The 16,951-nt window shown below is 38.7% G+C and overlaps 1 protein-coding gene across 2 annotated transcripts in view; it reads left to right on the top strand.

The window, feature by feature from the left end:
• TLN2 (talin 2) overlaps positions 1–16,951 on the top strand; it is a 111,249-nt gene that overhangs the window by 33,712 nt on the left and 60,586 nt on the right. Inside the window, exons 20-29 of one of the 2 annotated variants that reach the window (XM_009886691.1) lie at positions 1,404–1,532; positions 3,105–3,218; positions 5,153–5,266; positions 6,478–6,612; positions 7,574–7,702; positions 8,336–8,438; positions 10,803–11,011; positions 11,822–11,941; positions 12,973–13,170; positions 15,314–15,453. In XM_009886691.1, coding sequence (XP_009884993.1) covers positions 1,404–1,532; positions 3,105–3,218; positions 5,153–5,266; positions 6,478–6,612; positions 7,574–7,702; positions 8,336–8,438; positions 10,803–11,011; positions 11,822–11,941; positions 12,973–13,170; positions 15,314–15,453 — 1,391 coding nt within the window. Of the gene's footprint in view, positions 1–1,403; positions 1,533–3,104; positions 3,219–5,152; positions 5,267–6,477; positions 6,613–7,573; positions 7,703–8,335; positions 8,442–10,802; positions 11,012–11,821; positions 11,942–12,972; positions 13,171–15,313; positions 15,454–16,951 lie in introns of both variants that reach the window. The other variant, XM_009886690.1, reaches the window with a different exon arrangement.

Here is a 16,951-nt window from a genome sequence, read left to right as displayed (position 1 = left end):
TTTGTACCAGTGTACCAGTACAAATGGAACAGCAAACCCATAGCAATCTCTTACAAACGTCTCTCACAAAAACTGTTAAGTAAGCAACTCTGGCTCTGTTTTAGGAACGGTTTCCTCCACCTGGGGAATCTTCCCTGTGTTGTTTCCCCCCTACCCTGTTCTCACAAGAGAGGCAAATATCTAACCTTGTGTTTCCTTTCTGTACTAGAAACCTATTTAAATACTAGGGAGGAATATGTTCTTTGAATTTTTTCCCACATCCTGCACTTAAATGATTTTTGCAGATCAGGGCCAGCCATTCTGCTAGGGCTCTAGGAGGCCCATATGCCTGGCCACAGAGCATATCCATGACTTTCCAGTACTTTCTCAGACTTCAAATGGAAAAAGCCTACTGTGTTAAATCTCAAGGTTTGGACAGCAGTTTACTGAAAGGCATATTGAATTAGGAGTTTTAAACTTTTTTTTTTTCCGAAAACCTACAGTCATATAATCAAAGTACATTACTGTAGATCATAGTGGAAGAAGTTTACAAAGGCTTTTTTCCCAAGCACCTGAAGTAGTATGTGAAGCAAACGTTCAGCTCCTTTCGTCAAAGTATGTAACATATACAGTAAGAACCTTGCACTAGCAATGAATTTTCAGCTCTAAAGGCTTGTAACATTTTAATGTTCTAACTTTGGTTAAGATATAAGGAAAATAAAAGCTGATGTAGCAGACACTGTCTGGAACTAAAGCCTTGATTTTCATCTTGATATGCCTCCCAACAAAGAGAAAGTCAGGCAAAAACGCCAGCAGGCCTGCATGTATGAACAAGGAACCTCCTGGACAAACACAAAAAGGAAGCCTACAGAGGGTGGAAGTAAGGGCAGGTAGCCTGGGAGGAATACAGGGAAATGTCCGAGCAGCCATGGATCAGGGTAGGAAAGCTAAAGGCCAGACAGAATTTAGTGGCTGAGAGAGTTGCGGTTGTTCAGCCTGGAGAAGAGAAGGCTCCAGGGAGACCTTATAGCGGCCTTCCAGTACCTGAAGGGGCCTGCAGGAAAGCTGGGGAGGGACTCTTTTATCAGGGAGCATAGCAATAGGACAAGGTGTAATAGCTTCAAACTGAAAGAGGGTAGATTTAGGTTAAATATTAGGAAGAAACTCTTTACAGTGAGAGTGGTGAGTCACTGGCACAGGTTTCCCAGAAAGGTTGTGGATGCCCCATCTCTGGAGGTGTTCAAGACCAGGCTGGATGGGGATTTGAGCAACCTGGGTCTAGTGGGAGGTGTCCTTGCCCATGGCAGGAGGGTTGGAGCTAGGTTATCTTTAAGGTCCCTTCCAATCCAAACAATTCTGTGATCTACATTTTCTCCAGGAACTTTTATTGAGGCTTAAGTTTTTTGCTCTGAAATTTTGTGCAGGGAGCTGCAGCCAATCCTGAAAATGAGGATCAACAGCAGCGTCTGAGAGAAGCAGCAGAGGGACTGCGGGTTGCTACAAATGCTGCTGCACAGAATGCCATCAAGAAGAAAATTGTCAACAGATTAGAGGTTGGAAAATAGATATTATTGAATTTTCAGTTTACTCTGTTTTGATAATTTGTACCTGTAGATAATTTCGAGCAAGTAGAAATGCATATTTCAGGAAGAGTGCTAAGCATAGAATGATAGCACTGTAAGATCAGTTCCAGAGTATAAGGCTTGGAATTAGAGATGCCAGCATGTGATACTGTAATCCTCATAAAACTGAACAACTTCTATCACTGATGTAGTAAGCTGGTGTAAGAATTTGACTTGGAAGGCATTTAATGGTGGCTTAGTCATAAAATTAGAACAGCTGAGGTTTCGAACAGCTGAGCTGAAATCACTTCATTAGTGTTTTAATTTCTCTGTATGATCTCTCATTTGCACATAATATCTTTTGGTGGTTTTACTAGTATATCTGCCAGAGTTCATGTAAACTTCCATACAAAGATATGTTGAACTGCACCATATCCAATTGAAGTGGTAATTTACTCAGAGAATAAAAGAAGCAGAAATGAAAGTGAAAAGATACATCATAGCTGGTAGCACAGCCAAGGGGGAGAAAGGCAGTTTACTGTACACTAAGGATAAAATATCTCTGAAGTTTGTCTTGTAGGCAAGGTTTGATTTTTCCCATTCTCAGCTAAAATGTAGAAAAGACAGATTAAAAAAAGAAGGCTTTTGTAATTCCTAGTTTCCAACTGTGGTTTTACAGTAGTCTGATTCAAGTACAATGAGGTTAGACAAACAAGATCTAAGTAGGTAACAATGTTCCAGAAGTGCATTTAAATTATTGTATCTGGCTAGAACCAAAAATCAGGAGTATTTTAGGAAATGAAGGCTGCTGTCTCAACTTTCTAACTGTGTGCAAGAAAGCTATATGGAAAGGGCTTTTTCTGTTTAGGTGTTATAACATATACTGCCTTACAAAGGAGTGAAACATGTAATGATGAGAATGAACTTCATGTTTGATTGTATTTAGTGTGCTAATTAAAGGAAAGTATTGGGCAACATGTTGGAATACCTTGGATAAATTGTTGAATTTTGTTATAAGAAGAGGTTGATAATAAGACTCCTAGATATTTGAAGAAGGTCTTCTCAGCGTTTTTAGACTCATTAATACCAGTATTCTGTACCTCTGCATCATTTTATTATCTTTACTTTTGCCATAGAGCAATCTCGGTAAAAGTTGGCTCTCTTGTGTCTTTGGCCACAGGTGTTAATGTAGCAGTGTGAAGCACCAAGTGTACTTTGCCTGTTTTCTCTGGCCTTCTTTGCAAGGAGCTAATTCTGCTCTCTGTAATTGGCTTCTTTTGGTCATATTGCAACCTAAGCTATGAAAGAGTAAGAGCTTAGAATCCTTCTAGTTCCACCTTTTTCTTTATTAGCAAGTTAGAGATGCATAACTGCGTTCAGCTCATTTTTATCTTGAGAGAAGAGCAATGCCAAGTTTCCTTAAGGCAAATCAAATTAAACACAGGGTATAACGTATTAATCTGTCAAAGTTGTTACTAACAAAGTTATCTATGATATCTATTTCATCTTCTGAATTACTCAGACCTTTACCACTGATTTAACTCTGTTTCTTTTTCTCCAAAGATTGCAGCTAAACAAGCTGCAGCTGCTGCTACTCAGACTATTGCAGCTTCTCAGAATGCAGCTGTTTCAAACAAGAACACAGCAGCCCACCAGCAACTTGTGCAGAGCTGTAAGGTAAACATATCACAACCCACTGACAAATGACTCTTGAACTCTGCTTTATGGGGAACCGAAGATCACCTTCTATAGCAATACTGTTGCAACTTCAAAAGAAGAAAACAAACCCCAAAACCACAATCAAAGCCAACACCACACACATTCATCTGTATGTATTCTGGAGAACCCTCATTTATTTTATTATCCATAGCTTCCATGCGTGACTGTATGGAGAACTTAGAAAAGCTGAGCTATAGTAAGTGCAATGCAGTACTTGCCTGTTACGCATGCACTTGCAAACACCTTACTAGAAGGGATGGACAGGCTTATAAATCTCAGCATGTACCTGTTGAGTAACAACCAGTTCACCTGAAGCAAGTGCTTTAAGTAAAAGTTTGGCTGCAAATCAGTCAGCAGCTATGCTAGAAGCACTCTGCGGAGGGGTCTAGTTGCTCAGAAGTTTGTACCCTGGCAAGAATTCTGTCATGCATTCAGCACACACATGTGCTCTTCAGCATGTGAGTAGCTCTATGATCATCAAAGCAGGCTGTCAAATGACATGTAGTAAAAGTGCAAATGATGCATGTAGATCTGAGGTCTGCTATGGAATAAAGGCAACTTCTGAATTTTCCGCAACAAAGGATGGAGTAGCAACAGTGATTTATACTATAATGGAGTGAAACCCTTATTTTAATGTATGGGTTATATAATTGGTTATATATCTAACAACACTGCTCCTGCTGTTCTGATGTTCAGCCTACAAGCAGCTGGAACCTTAAATGTTACTGTTAAAGAAAGTAAGTTATGGACTTTACTATGTATGGGGTTAATGTGATTTCCTGGCTTGAATTTAAAGCTGCCAAGACCTCAGATTTTGTGGTATGCCTGAAGTCAAGCACGTTTTTATAGTTCCAAGCTAGAACTCGGAGTTTGGTGAGATGCTGTTCTTTTTTGTGTTTAGCTACATTTGGCAGCTTACTGTCTAGCTCTGACTAATGTTTCTTCAGGGTTTTTAAAGAAATGGCATTTAAACAAAAATTGAAAAAGACAATAGAATGCAAAAGGGTTTTCTTCTGGATGGATTAGCAGTTATGTAGGGAACGAGGAAAAAAAACATTAAAGAAGGCATCATGAAAAGCCACATTAACATTCAACAATTATTTCTTTTCATGGTGGTATTCCTAAGAAATGTTGAAATTAAATAAGGTAGGTCAAGTACATCTCAAGATTGTGTTCAAGGGAGCTGCTATTTCAGTATGAACTAAAAAAAAACCTACACAAAGCTGAATCACTGCATTGTTTACAGTTCATTCTAATTTGATCTTGATGGTTTATTAGGTAGCAGAGAAGATGAGATACTTACTATTTTACTTTTTTGGGGGGAAAAAGAATTAAATTAGTATTGCACTGCTGAAGTAAGTGTTACTGTGAAATGCATAGACAAGGAGCATGAATCTGGGCAGTCCGGGAATAAAGTTTTAGCAATAGACACTTCAGAATGCTCCAACCATACTGTAAAGTTTGTATTGTTAGAAGTCAAGTAAAAGTGAGCTGAGGTGCTTGTGGGTAAAAGACATTGTTATTCTGAAAGCAAGACATCCTGTTGAAAAATCTGTCTCCTCCACTGCTGGCATTTGAACATGCAAAGGAAGTATTTCAGAATACTTTGTGTACATAATTTTGCAGAAAAATCTTAAATTGTCTTGTAGGAACTTTGAACCGATGAGTAGATTGAATAAAGATTTCTTAAGTAGAAGTAGAATGTCTCTGAGAAGTCCTATCATGTATTAATTCAGTTTTATGGAATCCTTAAATTCTGTGAAGGCACAAGTATTGTACCTGTGAATACTACAGGTTGTCTTTAAGGCGGGTGGGGAGAGGGCTTGCTGTAGTGTCGTAGGATTTGGAGTCTTTATTTATCTACTAAAAGCTTCTCCCTTTGTTTATTATAGAATGTTGCAGACCACATTCCTCAGTTGGTGCAGGGTGTAAGAGGAAGTCAAGCTCAGGCAGAAGATCTCAGTGCCCAGCTTGCTCTAATAAATTCCAGCCAGAACTTCCTTCAGGTGAAATGAATTGATCACTGCAGTAGATTCCATCAAAGCAAAAAGCATTTCTTAGTGCTGTATGTTTTTGTTTGTGATAAATAAGCAGTAAACTGTTAAGAACCATGTACAGACATTCATCGCTGACTGTGAGCTTATAGCTAAGGAGAATTTAGTTCCTTGGGTCAGATGGCTGAAGTATGTTCAATCTGTGGAGAGTGACAACTGCCAAAATTGACAATAAAAGACCAAAGTGTATGGAGAACAAACATTCATTGCTATGGCACTTGCCTTCTGTGAAAGAGTTTAAAGAACAATATGGAGAGAATTCAGCATCTTTTTAAGCAGAGGTCTGAATATGTGAGATGCTGTTGTAACCTTTCTTGGTGAAAGTAAATTTAGTGTTGCAGCAACAAGCTCCAGAACTTTTTGCAAATAAGAGGGAATATTACTATGTTTTTTTAGATACTAGTCTGCATGTCTAATGGATCTTGATTGAAGTTTTGAACAAAACACAAAATTTGACAAATTTGACTCTGTTTCTTCCAAAACATCTTACAAAAAAAAAATAATATTGAGTATTGATAACAAAACTATCGGGGTATCTGTTGACATTACAAGAAACAAACAGAAGAAACCAATTCTCCATATAATGACATGGTCATTAAAGTGATCCATCTCCCCTCTGGCTGCATGTGTGTACCATGGTGAGAATCAGCAAAGTATTTTAATTTTATTAACAGCAAAGTCTGTGAAGAGTCATTGCTTGAATTACAGTTTTCAGTTTGTAGAATTTTGGCAGAGTTTAATATTTAGAAACATTGAGACAAATTTGCCATCTGTGCCACCTGGACTTGCTCGTACCACATGGGTGCTGAATGGCAAAACTGCACATTTAGATATTTTTAAGTGGTCTACATGACTACTCAATGGCCTCAGGCAGACATTGGTACCAATGAAGTAGTCACAATACTAGTAAAGCACAAATGAGTCCTGCTGGAGAGGACACTGCAATGTGGAATTATGACAGGGTGCAGCATATGAATAAAAGACTGGGATCCAGAAGATGCATGGTTAAGGGGCAGGAAAGTGCATGAGACAGTTATTACAGAAGACCTAAAAATCTTATGAGTGTGTGAATGCAGGAAGCAGTTTGTGTATTGAACCCTAAGCCTTCTTTAAAGAAAATGAGCTAATAAAACCAATTGAGTTCACTGCTCTTCTTTGAACAGCCTGGAAGTAAAATGGTGGCATCTGCTAAAGCTGCAGTCCCCACTGTGACTGATCAAGCAGCAGCAATGCAGCTAAGTCAGTGTGCAAAGAACCTTGCTACCAGCTTAGCTGAGCTACGAACCGCATCCCAGAAGGTAGGTAAATACTAGTTTTGATCAGCTAAAGCAAGATGACTTGCATGGTGGTCATAGGCTCACTCCTGCTTGGCCCAGGGGAATGGCTTATGCTCAGGCAGCATTCACTTCTCCGTGTTGCTTCTTGTGCACAGTTTGCGCAGACTCTAAGGTGGCTTCTGTGTCATAATAGAAAGAGGAGGGAGAAGTGGCAAGAAAACTGAAAAGCTTGTGCTACGCTTTCCATGCCAGAGAGATAGGGTATACACAGAGCAGCCCGTCAAAGCTCTGAGCTGCTGTTACATCTGAAGGAAAGTGGGGAACGGGGATGCACCTGCCAAGCTGGGGAGATCCCAAATATGGCACTGCTGTGGTCAGTATTGTGATTGTGAACTGGAGCTATCATCTCTCAAATTCAGGGAAGCAGAGGCTGGCTGTGTTTCACACACAGATTTCTAAACTATGTGTGGGTTTAAAAAAAAAATAAAAATTGTGAGTGGAAAGTCAGCTTTCTTTTTGTGTGTATACTGGGGCCCAAGAAGAAGATTTTATCATATAGGTGGTTACACCTGAGCTAATGTCAAAATTTCCAGCTCGGGTACTGGTGATTTTGGGCTGCCACATCAGAGGGTTCAGTGTGCCTTTAGTCATGATGCATAGTTAGGCTATTTGTCAAAGGTGAAGTCCGGACTGCAGCAGTTATTTTCACAGTACTTGGACTGCCTGGTGTGAAGGTATGTGTACCCCAGCTAAGCGCATCTCATTCCCCTGGTGGCTCTTAGCAGTGTGTTACTCTGTTTACGACTTAAGAATATTGTGCAGGAGTTTAGAATCCGTGATGTGTAACACTTGAAGTGCCTGCAATGGCCTCCACAGTCATTAAAGCAATACTTTGGGAGGGGGAGATTATGTTTGAAGCATTTACTATTTCTGATAGTGGCTTACAGCTGCTGACAGTGATATTGATCTGATTTCTGAATAGGCTCATGAAGCATGTGGCCCAATGGAAATTGATTCTGCTTTGAATACAGTCCAGACACTCAAGAATGAACTGCAAGATGCGAAGATGGCAGCTGTGGATGGACAGTTAAAACCTCTCCCAGGAGAAACTGTAATTGAGGATGGATGTTCTTCATTTAAAAACAGACAGACAAAGTTAGCTGTTAAAAAAATTCTAAGTATTAGAGGCAAAACAAGTCGTGAGGCTTTGGATAATGGTAATGCTGATAGGATTTTGCACTAATTCTCTTGAAAAGAGTATATATTCCTTCTGCACCAGAAGCATGTTCTGTGCCAGAATTACTCATAGGACTGTAGAGCCTCCTTCTCTATTGTACAAATTAGAATTTAGTAGCGGTAATGTTTCGATCTTTTCTTGTCAAAAAAATTTCTTTTCAAAGTGTCTAAGATGAGAACTCAGTAGTTCTAAGACTACCAGTCCTGGTAGGTGTAGAAAGTGACATGGTTTATTTGGCAAAAACATCTTTCTGCTCAGATGAAGGTATTGATTTCCATTGTTAATTATAAAATAGTTTTGTTGTTTGTATTATCTAATATGTTAATTTATTTCCTCATGGACATGGAAAACATGCTAATCAGATTTCAGAGAAACTCTGTGTGTCTTTGGTAGCTGAGGTAAAACCTTGGGTTTTGTGGAATGAGGAATTTTTTCATATTGTTTGAAAAACAGGTGTGTTTTAGTTGAGCTTAAACAAAGAATTTTTTCCTTTGCAATTTTTCACAGCTTGAGAAATGCGCTCAGGACCTGGGAAGTACGTCCAAAGCAGTTGGTTCATCAATGGCCCAGTTGTTAACTTGTGCTGCTCAAGGCAATGAGCACTACACAGGTAGTGTTTTATTCATAATGTCTCTGCAAAACCTCTGTTTTTCATAGAATACTTGATAGAAGGTTTTCTTACCACAGACTACTTAAATCAAGGGATTGCTTACTTTTTTTTTATGCTGATAGTGAATTGTGGCAAGTTACTAGGAATTGCTAATGTAAATCATGTGCTTCATAAAAGAATAGTGTTGCAATGTGTGTCTGTATGTAATCAGAATAGATAGAGACATCTGTTGTTTTTGTAAATAGATGCCACAAACTCTGTGAAGGACAGAACTAAAATGTAATGCAATTTAAAGGTCAGTGCCACTGGAAATGTTGCTATATCATTTCAGAAGGGTAAAAGGGTCTTCGAATATTTTTTGAAGCACAGGATGCAAACATACTTGGGACAGCTTGGTGATGTTTAAAACTGCATCTCGTACTAGATGTTACCAGTTTGCATGTATAATGCAGCTAGTCTTTCTGACTCGTTGATCACATTTGCATAGTTTGAGTTAAAGCCAACAGGGAATGTGGGCACGCAGATTCTGCAATTTCGTTTTGTACCTGTACTTTTTAGAAACCAAAACCTCCTTTATAAGGAAAATGCTCCCTGCAGGTGGGAAAAAAGGTTTACTCTTAGATTGTAAAATGTTCTGTCTTCTTATTTCTGTAAGCTGTTGAGCAAATGCTACAGTAGGATTTTTTGAAAATATTACTGATAAAATGCATTATGGCAATTACCACTTCCTTGGATATAGGTGCATCAGGGCTACATACCTTACAGTAACTTGCATTTGAAGCAGACGTAATTGCATTAAGGTGACTCCTGTTGGGAAATCTTGCAAAGCAATGAGTTCCTTTTCAAAGGTCATATAACTATTTCCTATCTCATACTGTCTTGTTATGCAAAACTGCTGTTTCTCTGTGATAAAGAATCTTTACAGCTTATATTCACTATTTAATAATTCCCTCTTGTCTGCAGCTGTCACAGTGGTTTTTTCATGTTTCAATCACATGACTAATGCTAGACTGTAGCTGAGGAAACTTCATTGTAGGGGATGAAAGCAGCACCAAAGTGAAAGCAAAACAATCATACCTTTTTATTTTGTGGTGCTGTGATAAATTAAATCAAACTTAAAAGATGCTTACTGGTACTCTAAATAAAGGAAACAAAATGTGTATATTTTTCCTGAAATTTTCTTGAAATTAAGAACGTAGAAAGCTTTCTGTGGTTCATCAAATAGAAAGGTTGTAACTGCAACATAGTGAGTGCTGTTTCTCTGCCTAGCTTGGCTTTACTTTGACATGTAATATCACTTGCTTTTCACTATCTTCTAAAGTTTCTGTGTTTAAAAATGATCAGTTGATCGGAAGAGAAAAAGCTAAAAGGCACTGGTGTTACAACACTAATGTGGCTACTTTGTGTGTTTATATTTGGTTGTGATGTCCCAGCTTTCTAAGTATTTCCAATAGAGATATTAGGACATTCTAATTTATTTTAATGCCTGCATATGGATAACCAAGTGGTCTTGTACAGCAAATGTGAACCTTTCCTATAGCTTTCTTTTTGTAGGAGTAGCATGATTTTAACATTATCGCTTGAAATATACCACCTACGTTAATTGCATATGTTGTTGACCAGACTATGTGCTAATTAAGTTCTTTTAGAAGAATATTTTATATTGGTTTTCATTAAGGACTGAATTAAATTTCAAAAATAGAAGAATGGGACCATTATTCATATAGTTTTACGCCTTAGTGCTAGAGCTGATGAATATGCTATAATGTTGGCCAGACAGATCGCAGAAACTAATTTCATGACATCCTCTCTGTGACTTTATTCAGCTATTTTTATGTGCTTTTACTCACAGTGACGTTAGATTATATCAAGTTATGTCATCCCTAATAATCTCTTCTAATTTTTTTTAATTACTTGAACGTAAGCTATTGCTGTGTCTAGTCTCTAAAAAATCCAAAGTTGCATTTTCAGAAGTAGCTGAGATGATGTAGCTCTGATGTCACGTACACTGTTCTTGCAGAAAATCACTTTCCCCCATAGCTTGGAGTATGAGGTTTTTCCTCATTTCCAGGTTTTAGATTTTCTTCTTTTTCAGTGCTTCACTAAGATTCAGTCACAGATGTAGAGCTGTGCCTGGAACTTTGTCTTTTGGGTATAATATTTACTTTATGGCTTCACTACAGGCATTTCTCTAAGCAAATGGTGCTGCGTATTTCAAATGTGTTCATGTTTGAAGAGTTTCTTTTAAACTGCATTTGCAATGTTATTTTGCAATAGGATCATTACCTGCAAATTCATCTGTCATTAAATTCAAAGATCGTCTTTAAAGGTACTAATAGAATCCTTGATGAAATCTGAACACAGGAGTTGCTGCCAGAGAGACTGCTCAGGCTTTGAAGACTTTGGCTCAGGCAGCACGAGGGGTTGCAGCATCTACTACCGACCCTGTAGCAGCACATGCAATGTTGGATTCAGCAAGGGATGTCATGGAAGGCTCTGCTATGCTTATTCAGGAGGCGAAGCAGGCCCTGGCTGCACCAGGGGATGCAGACAGTCAGCAGAGATTGGCCCAGGTAAGTTGCTGTGTGAACAACTACATGGATTATCGAATACCCAGTGAAATGAATCATTAAATAATGAGAGAGAACAACAGAAAATAAGGCTGCAAGGAAAGTCAGCTTTCTAGTCCTTCCAGCAAGAGTCAGACAGTATCAACATGCTTATGTTAAACAATGCAGATGACTAAAATATACTTTGCACCATCTTTTAGAAAGATAAACTTATACAGAGATGAAGTTAAGTGCTTTTACCCACAACATATTTGGGTAGGCTGCTTGACTGCAAAAATGAAACCCTTGTTAAACTGATCATTATCAAATGAAGGATCTGAATTCATGTTATATTTAAAAAGTTAATGCATGTTTTCTACATGTGACACCACTGTTTTTGAAGACTTCAAAAAGTAACATGTTCTTTTTTTACTGGTTTGAAAAGTTATATAATTGGTCTGTATTTTAAATAATTTCTTATGAGGAGACAGTTGTTTTAATGAGGACTTTGAAAAAAGTAGCATGCCAAGGATTTCTGTGATTAGTGTATGGGTAACTTCAGGGGCATTCCCTTATCTGCTGTGCTGCAGCCTTTATCCCAGGTGCCAGCAGCGGCTGTGGAGCTGCCCTGCGAACACTATTCTGTCAAATGGGTGAGCATAAATAATTGCTACTGCTGGACTACAGGTGAGCAAACCAAGAAAGAGAGAAGCCTCAAAACTGGTCTTGTTAGAGTTGGAATGCAGGAATTGCTGGCTACAGAATGTGCCTCCTATTAGATAAATGACCACTTAAGCCTTTCTTGGTGTTTATGTGTTTACTTATGTGTTGTAGGTGGCAAAAGCAGTGTCTCACTCCTTGAATAACTGTGTGAATTGTCTGCCTGGACAAAAGGATGTGGATGTGGCTTTGAAGAGTATTGGGGAATCTAGCAAGAAGCTCCTTGTTGATTCGGTGAGATGTCTTTTAACATAGAAATAAATGTCAGAGAACAGAAAAGCAGATCTAGGTTCCCCATGAGTCAAATTATTACGTAGTAAATGTGCCCTAAGTGTACTTTATGTAAGTGTTGTTAAGTTTATGCAACTTTAAGTAGCTGCTACTTTGGTTGAAATGGTGTTCTTCTAGTTTATGGGAAAGGTAAAATGTGTCTGTCGTTTATGAAGGCACTATTAAAGTTGTCAGAGATCACCATTTGTTTTTTTGAAAATGCCAACTGTGACTTAACATTTGAAGAATATGAAAATTCAAAAGGTACAATCCATTTCCTATATAGAAGTGGTCAGTTCAGTTTAAGGAGCATTGTGGTCGGTCAAAAAATGTTTGGTGCATCTATGGTAATTTTGTGCAAGGAGAAGAATTGTTACATTTATGTGTAATGACGTCCATGTCATAAAACACCCTTTGTGCGCTGGTAATTTCCTGGAACATTATATGATTTGAACAACTTTTTTCTGCACCTACCAGTGATCTTGGTACCCTGTGAATGAAGGAATGTATTTTGATATGTCTGTGCAATGCCTTTTGGTAAAACCAGGTCAGGAGTTTAAAGTCATTGTGAAGAGCTGCCAATACTTGTGTGGTGTTTTGGAAAGCTTGTTTGTGGAAGTAAATGATGACTTGGAGACCAAAACTCTCCAACTTTTGCCACTTGAGTTCCTCACTTCGAATTTCGTAGTTGAACAATAAAATAGTTATTGCCATCTCTGTCCCTCTAAAGGCTTACAGACTTGTCTGTCCCTTGAAAGAAACTGCAGGACTAAGGTGGTTGTATAGATTTCTGGTTGATAAGTTGTCCCATAGTTGGACTATTCTGCATTCAGAACTGAATCACTAGCAGCCCAGTTGCAGTACTCTATTCTATCTTTAATGTGAATCTCACGACTGTATTGCATTTAGTGTTCTTGAATTGTGTTGAAATTTCCAGTTGCAAAGGGCTGGTGTGACGTGCTGGAAAATAAAATGCAGCGCTTGGTCTCTTACAGCTACCTCCAAGTTCTAAGTCATTTCAAGAAGCTCAGAGTGAACTGAACCAGGCAGCAGCAGACTTGAATCAGTCAGCAGGAGAAGTTGTCCATGCTACACGGGGCCAAAGTGGGGAACTGGCTGCAGCCTCTGGAAAATTCAGCGATGATTTTGATGAATTTCTTGATGCTGGTATTGAAATGGCTGGCCAAGCGCAAGTAAGTTTTTTTTATCTTGCCAGCTGTGGCCAAGGGTTATATTTGGCATAGTATCTTGCAGTGCAGTATCTTGGTTGTCTTGTAGTGCAGTACAGTAATTTAGTGTGAACCTATCCAAATATGACAGGTGACGTTTGTTACAAAGCAGTCATCCATAACTGGTTATCTGGAGTAAAGTCAACTCAGCATTTGCTTTTTATGCAGGAGACTGATATTTGTTCCTATGCCCAGTCAGAAATATGACTTCATACTCCTCTGTCTAGTTTGGGCTGTTATTTCAGCTGTATATCTGAAGGTACAAATGTGTACTGAACCTCTCAAAGCTTACAGAAAGAGTTGCTTCTATTTTGGTAGAACTACCATGAAGCATAATTTATGTGAACACTGTTCAAAATTTAGCACTTTTCTTTGCTAATTTTCAAATGCATTAAGTAGGCAGAAGAAAAGGTGCATTTAAAATCTAGACCGGATATTGCTCTGTGGTCCATGCTGGTGTAGAACAAGCAGGGTGGAACAAGCATTTGAAGAGGGCTGGTTAAAATGCCATGGATCTGAGAACAAGCCCTTCGACTTCTGTTTAGTGATTTTTAAAATCTGGCCGAGTTCTATTCTGATGAGTTTGATAACAATCAAGAATGTTGTCACGTATTACCTAGCTTATTCCCAGTAGTCTAGGGACTCATTTGAAGTTGTAGATATCTTCTTCATTTTATCTTACTGAGTTAGGTATACTGAATTACACTATTTGGTTATTTGGAGATGATTTAACTAAGAAATGTCAGTGTATAAAAAAGGGTTGTGTACCAGGTGAGTTAGGAGGACTTGCAAAGAAAAGAATCTGCAGACTCTTTTGCCCTAGTTAGTAGGAGGAACTTGCAAACCTAAGAAAGGATTGCTGAAAGAAAAGTAGCCAGAAAGTCTTGAGTGTGCCAGTCCTTTGAAGTCATTTATGAAGTGTCTTTGTAGAGCAGATGCTTTGTAGATAAAACTGAGTAGAGAGATCAGACAATGACTGCTGGTTATTCTCCATCAAAACTTAATCATTCAGGTTCCAGATCCATGAAGTGAGTTAGGCACCAAATATCAGCTGATTCCCTGAAACAGAGTAAGAATTAGGTATCTGACTCTCTTTTTAGCCATGGGCCTCCTTGACTTTTAGAATGTTTTGTCTGAGGGAATTCAGTGAAGGCAAAGGTAGAAATGATACTGCAAATAGCTATTTGAAAAGGGAATTCCTGCCGCTGCTGATGTGGCCCTTGCTGATTTGCTTATCCTGCTGATGTAGGGGGTGATAGCCATCTTAGTTATTAACGGCTGATCTTTCAAAAGGGAATGCTTTCTGTCTGTGTCTAGTTATTTGCCCTGAACAGAAGCAATACCAGGTATTTTGGATGCCCAACAAAATGAGGGGGTAGGGAGGAAGCAGAATGTAAATACAGAGAAAAAATATTCACATCAGCTGAGTAACATGCCACCTTTTTACATAGAATCTTGAACAGACCATTAGAAAGAATGGATTCACTTCTACTGATCATTGACAGAAGAATCTAGTCACAGCTATTTGCTGTAATAATGTACTTTCCTGTTAATTGTATGTATATGCAGGTTTTCCTTTTCAAGCAATGCTTTAAAGTAATAGAACATCCAAGTTAAAATGTTTACTAAAGTAGGCTTACAGAAACATATTTTGTTGGGATAGAGGACTTTCGTGAGGGATCTTTGTGTGTGAGTAATCCCAGTTAGATGCTAGAGACCCAGTGGGTTACACAGAGGATGCTAGAATACAGACAGTGTACACTGACTGAATAACGTGGATCAGTTGTGCCAGGCAGAGACACATGAGAGTCTTGACAACAAAAGCATTGTTCAACAAGTAGTAAAGTTTCTCCACTGCTCATTTGTGAATACTGCTATTGTTAGGACCCAAGCTATTTGTGATATGGGTTTCTTTTTCGGTTATGTAAGTGAAGCTAGAGGCACCTGTCCGGGTGAACAGAGGTTTTGGTCCATCTCCTTGTCTGGACTATGGTCCCCAGCATGTCAGTGGTTTCAGGTGGATAAACAAACTGGGTTTCCAAATGCGGTTTTAGCACGCTCTTATTGCAAACTCTGCACTTAATGTTATGCTGCTGTGGCTTTGCAGACTAAAGAGGACCAGATTCAAGTAATAGGTAACCTCAAGAGCATCTCTATGGCTTCCAGCAAGTTGTTACTAGCTGCCAAGTCTCTCTCTGTTGATCCTGGAGCTCCTAATGCCAAGAACCTCTTAGCAGCAGCAGCAAGGTAAGGATGCATTGCTTGCCTTAGCCTTTCCAAAGATAGTTGCTTTTCTCTGTGATATTTATGATGTGTTTATATATTCTTCTGCTATCAACAGTTAAGTGAGTGGTTGGAACCTGCAATTCTAATTAAATGAAAGTAGGTCAGAGGAAAACGGCTGATTTTGGAGTCGTTCCTTAAGTGGCATAACCTGTTACCCTTGGTGGAAATAATAATAAATTAAAAAATTAATAATAATAAAAAATAACCAGCAGTTGAAGAATTGGTTGAGTTTTTGAAAGGGACTAATGTGCTTTACCTACTGTTTTATTACCGTCTGTGTTCTGACAAGGCAGTAGCTAACACTAAGCCTCTCAGTCCCTAACAAAGGAAAGAAAGTGAACAATATTCTCCTGCAGAATGTGTTTAAAAATCATGTTTTGGCTGCCTATCACTAACAGTATGTATGATCAAGAACACTTGGAAGGGTTAGATGCTATGTTTATTTGGTGGAAGATAGCCTTGCTTTAAGGATTCTGGCAACCATGCTCTGAATTTTATCTTGTGGACCCTGTTTCTCAGTCAAAGGGCTCAGTGTTTGTGGGGAAAAATAACACTGCATTTCAGTGTTTGACTGGATAATCACCTGTCCTTCACTTTCTCAAATACTTTTTACAATTTTTGTTTCCAAGTTAAATTTATATTATCTAAGTTTGTAAATGGAATGTTCAAATGTCAAACTGGAAGGGGACTGCTGAAGGACAGATAGACATCACACCTAAAAATGTCAACATTAAATCAAATGAAGGTCTGAGATCATGTGAGTGTGATTTATAATATTGTTTTCCAAAATGTTTACACCCACAAAGATTAGCCTAGAGAGGAAGTGAGTAAGTTAAGACTGTAACTTCCTTGGGAATAATGTAGCGAATGTTTTTCCTGGACCTTGGAATCATCCCTTTCTAATAGCAATAACTTTATTTTTTGAAAATTAGTCCTCTGTTTTAATAAAGGACTTCTTAAAGAAGCTATGCTACTTTACTTTGTCATATTTGTTTAAAAAAACCCCAATTCTGACATCCGTCTTGTCTCCCTGGAAAGAAATAGCTTCTAGGAAAACTGTAGGTGACTAAAGGCACACTGCTTAAAAGTGAAGGAGTCACGTGAGCTTTTTGTTACTGCCGCAGCATCAGACTGCTACAGATTCCTGCTTTAGTCTTGGAGCATTCCTGTTTGGAGCGAAGAGGAAGTTAATATCCCCAGTGAAGCCCAGTTAGTTGTTAGTTTCTGCCAGGCTGCTGTTCCCTCTATAGAAGCATGTAATAAAAAAAGGGCGACAAGCCATGCAGAGCCTTTAGATGTTCTATTTTGCCATGCTGTTAGCGTGTGTGTGTGTGGCTGCATGCATACATGCATGCTTGCATGTGACTTTACATAGACATCAGAAAAGTAAATACATATCAATTCTTAGTTTGTGTTTAAGATGCTAAGGAGACAACATATTTCCTTTCTCAAATCCTCC

Source organism: Charadrius vociferus, unplaced genomic scaffold (assembly GCF_000708025.1).
Source record: "Charadrius vociferus isolate BGI_N301 unplaced genomic scaffold, ASM70802v2 scaffold356, whole genome shotgun sequence".
Taxonomy (NCBI): domain Eukaryota; kingdom Metazoa; phylum Chordata; class Aves; order Charadriiformes; family Charadriidae; genus Charadrius; species Charadrius vociferus.
This window is presented reverse-complemented; position numbering and strand designations above follow the sequence as displayed.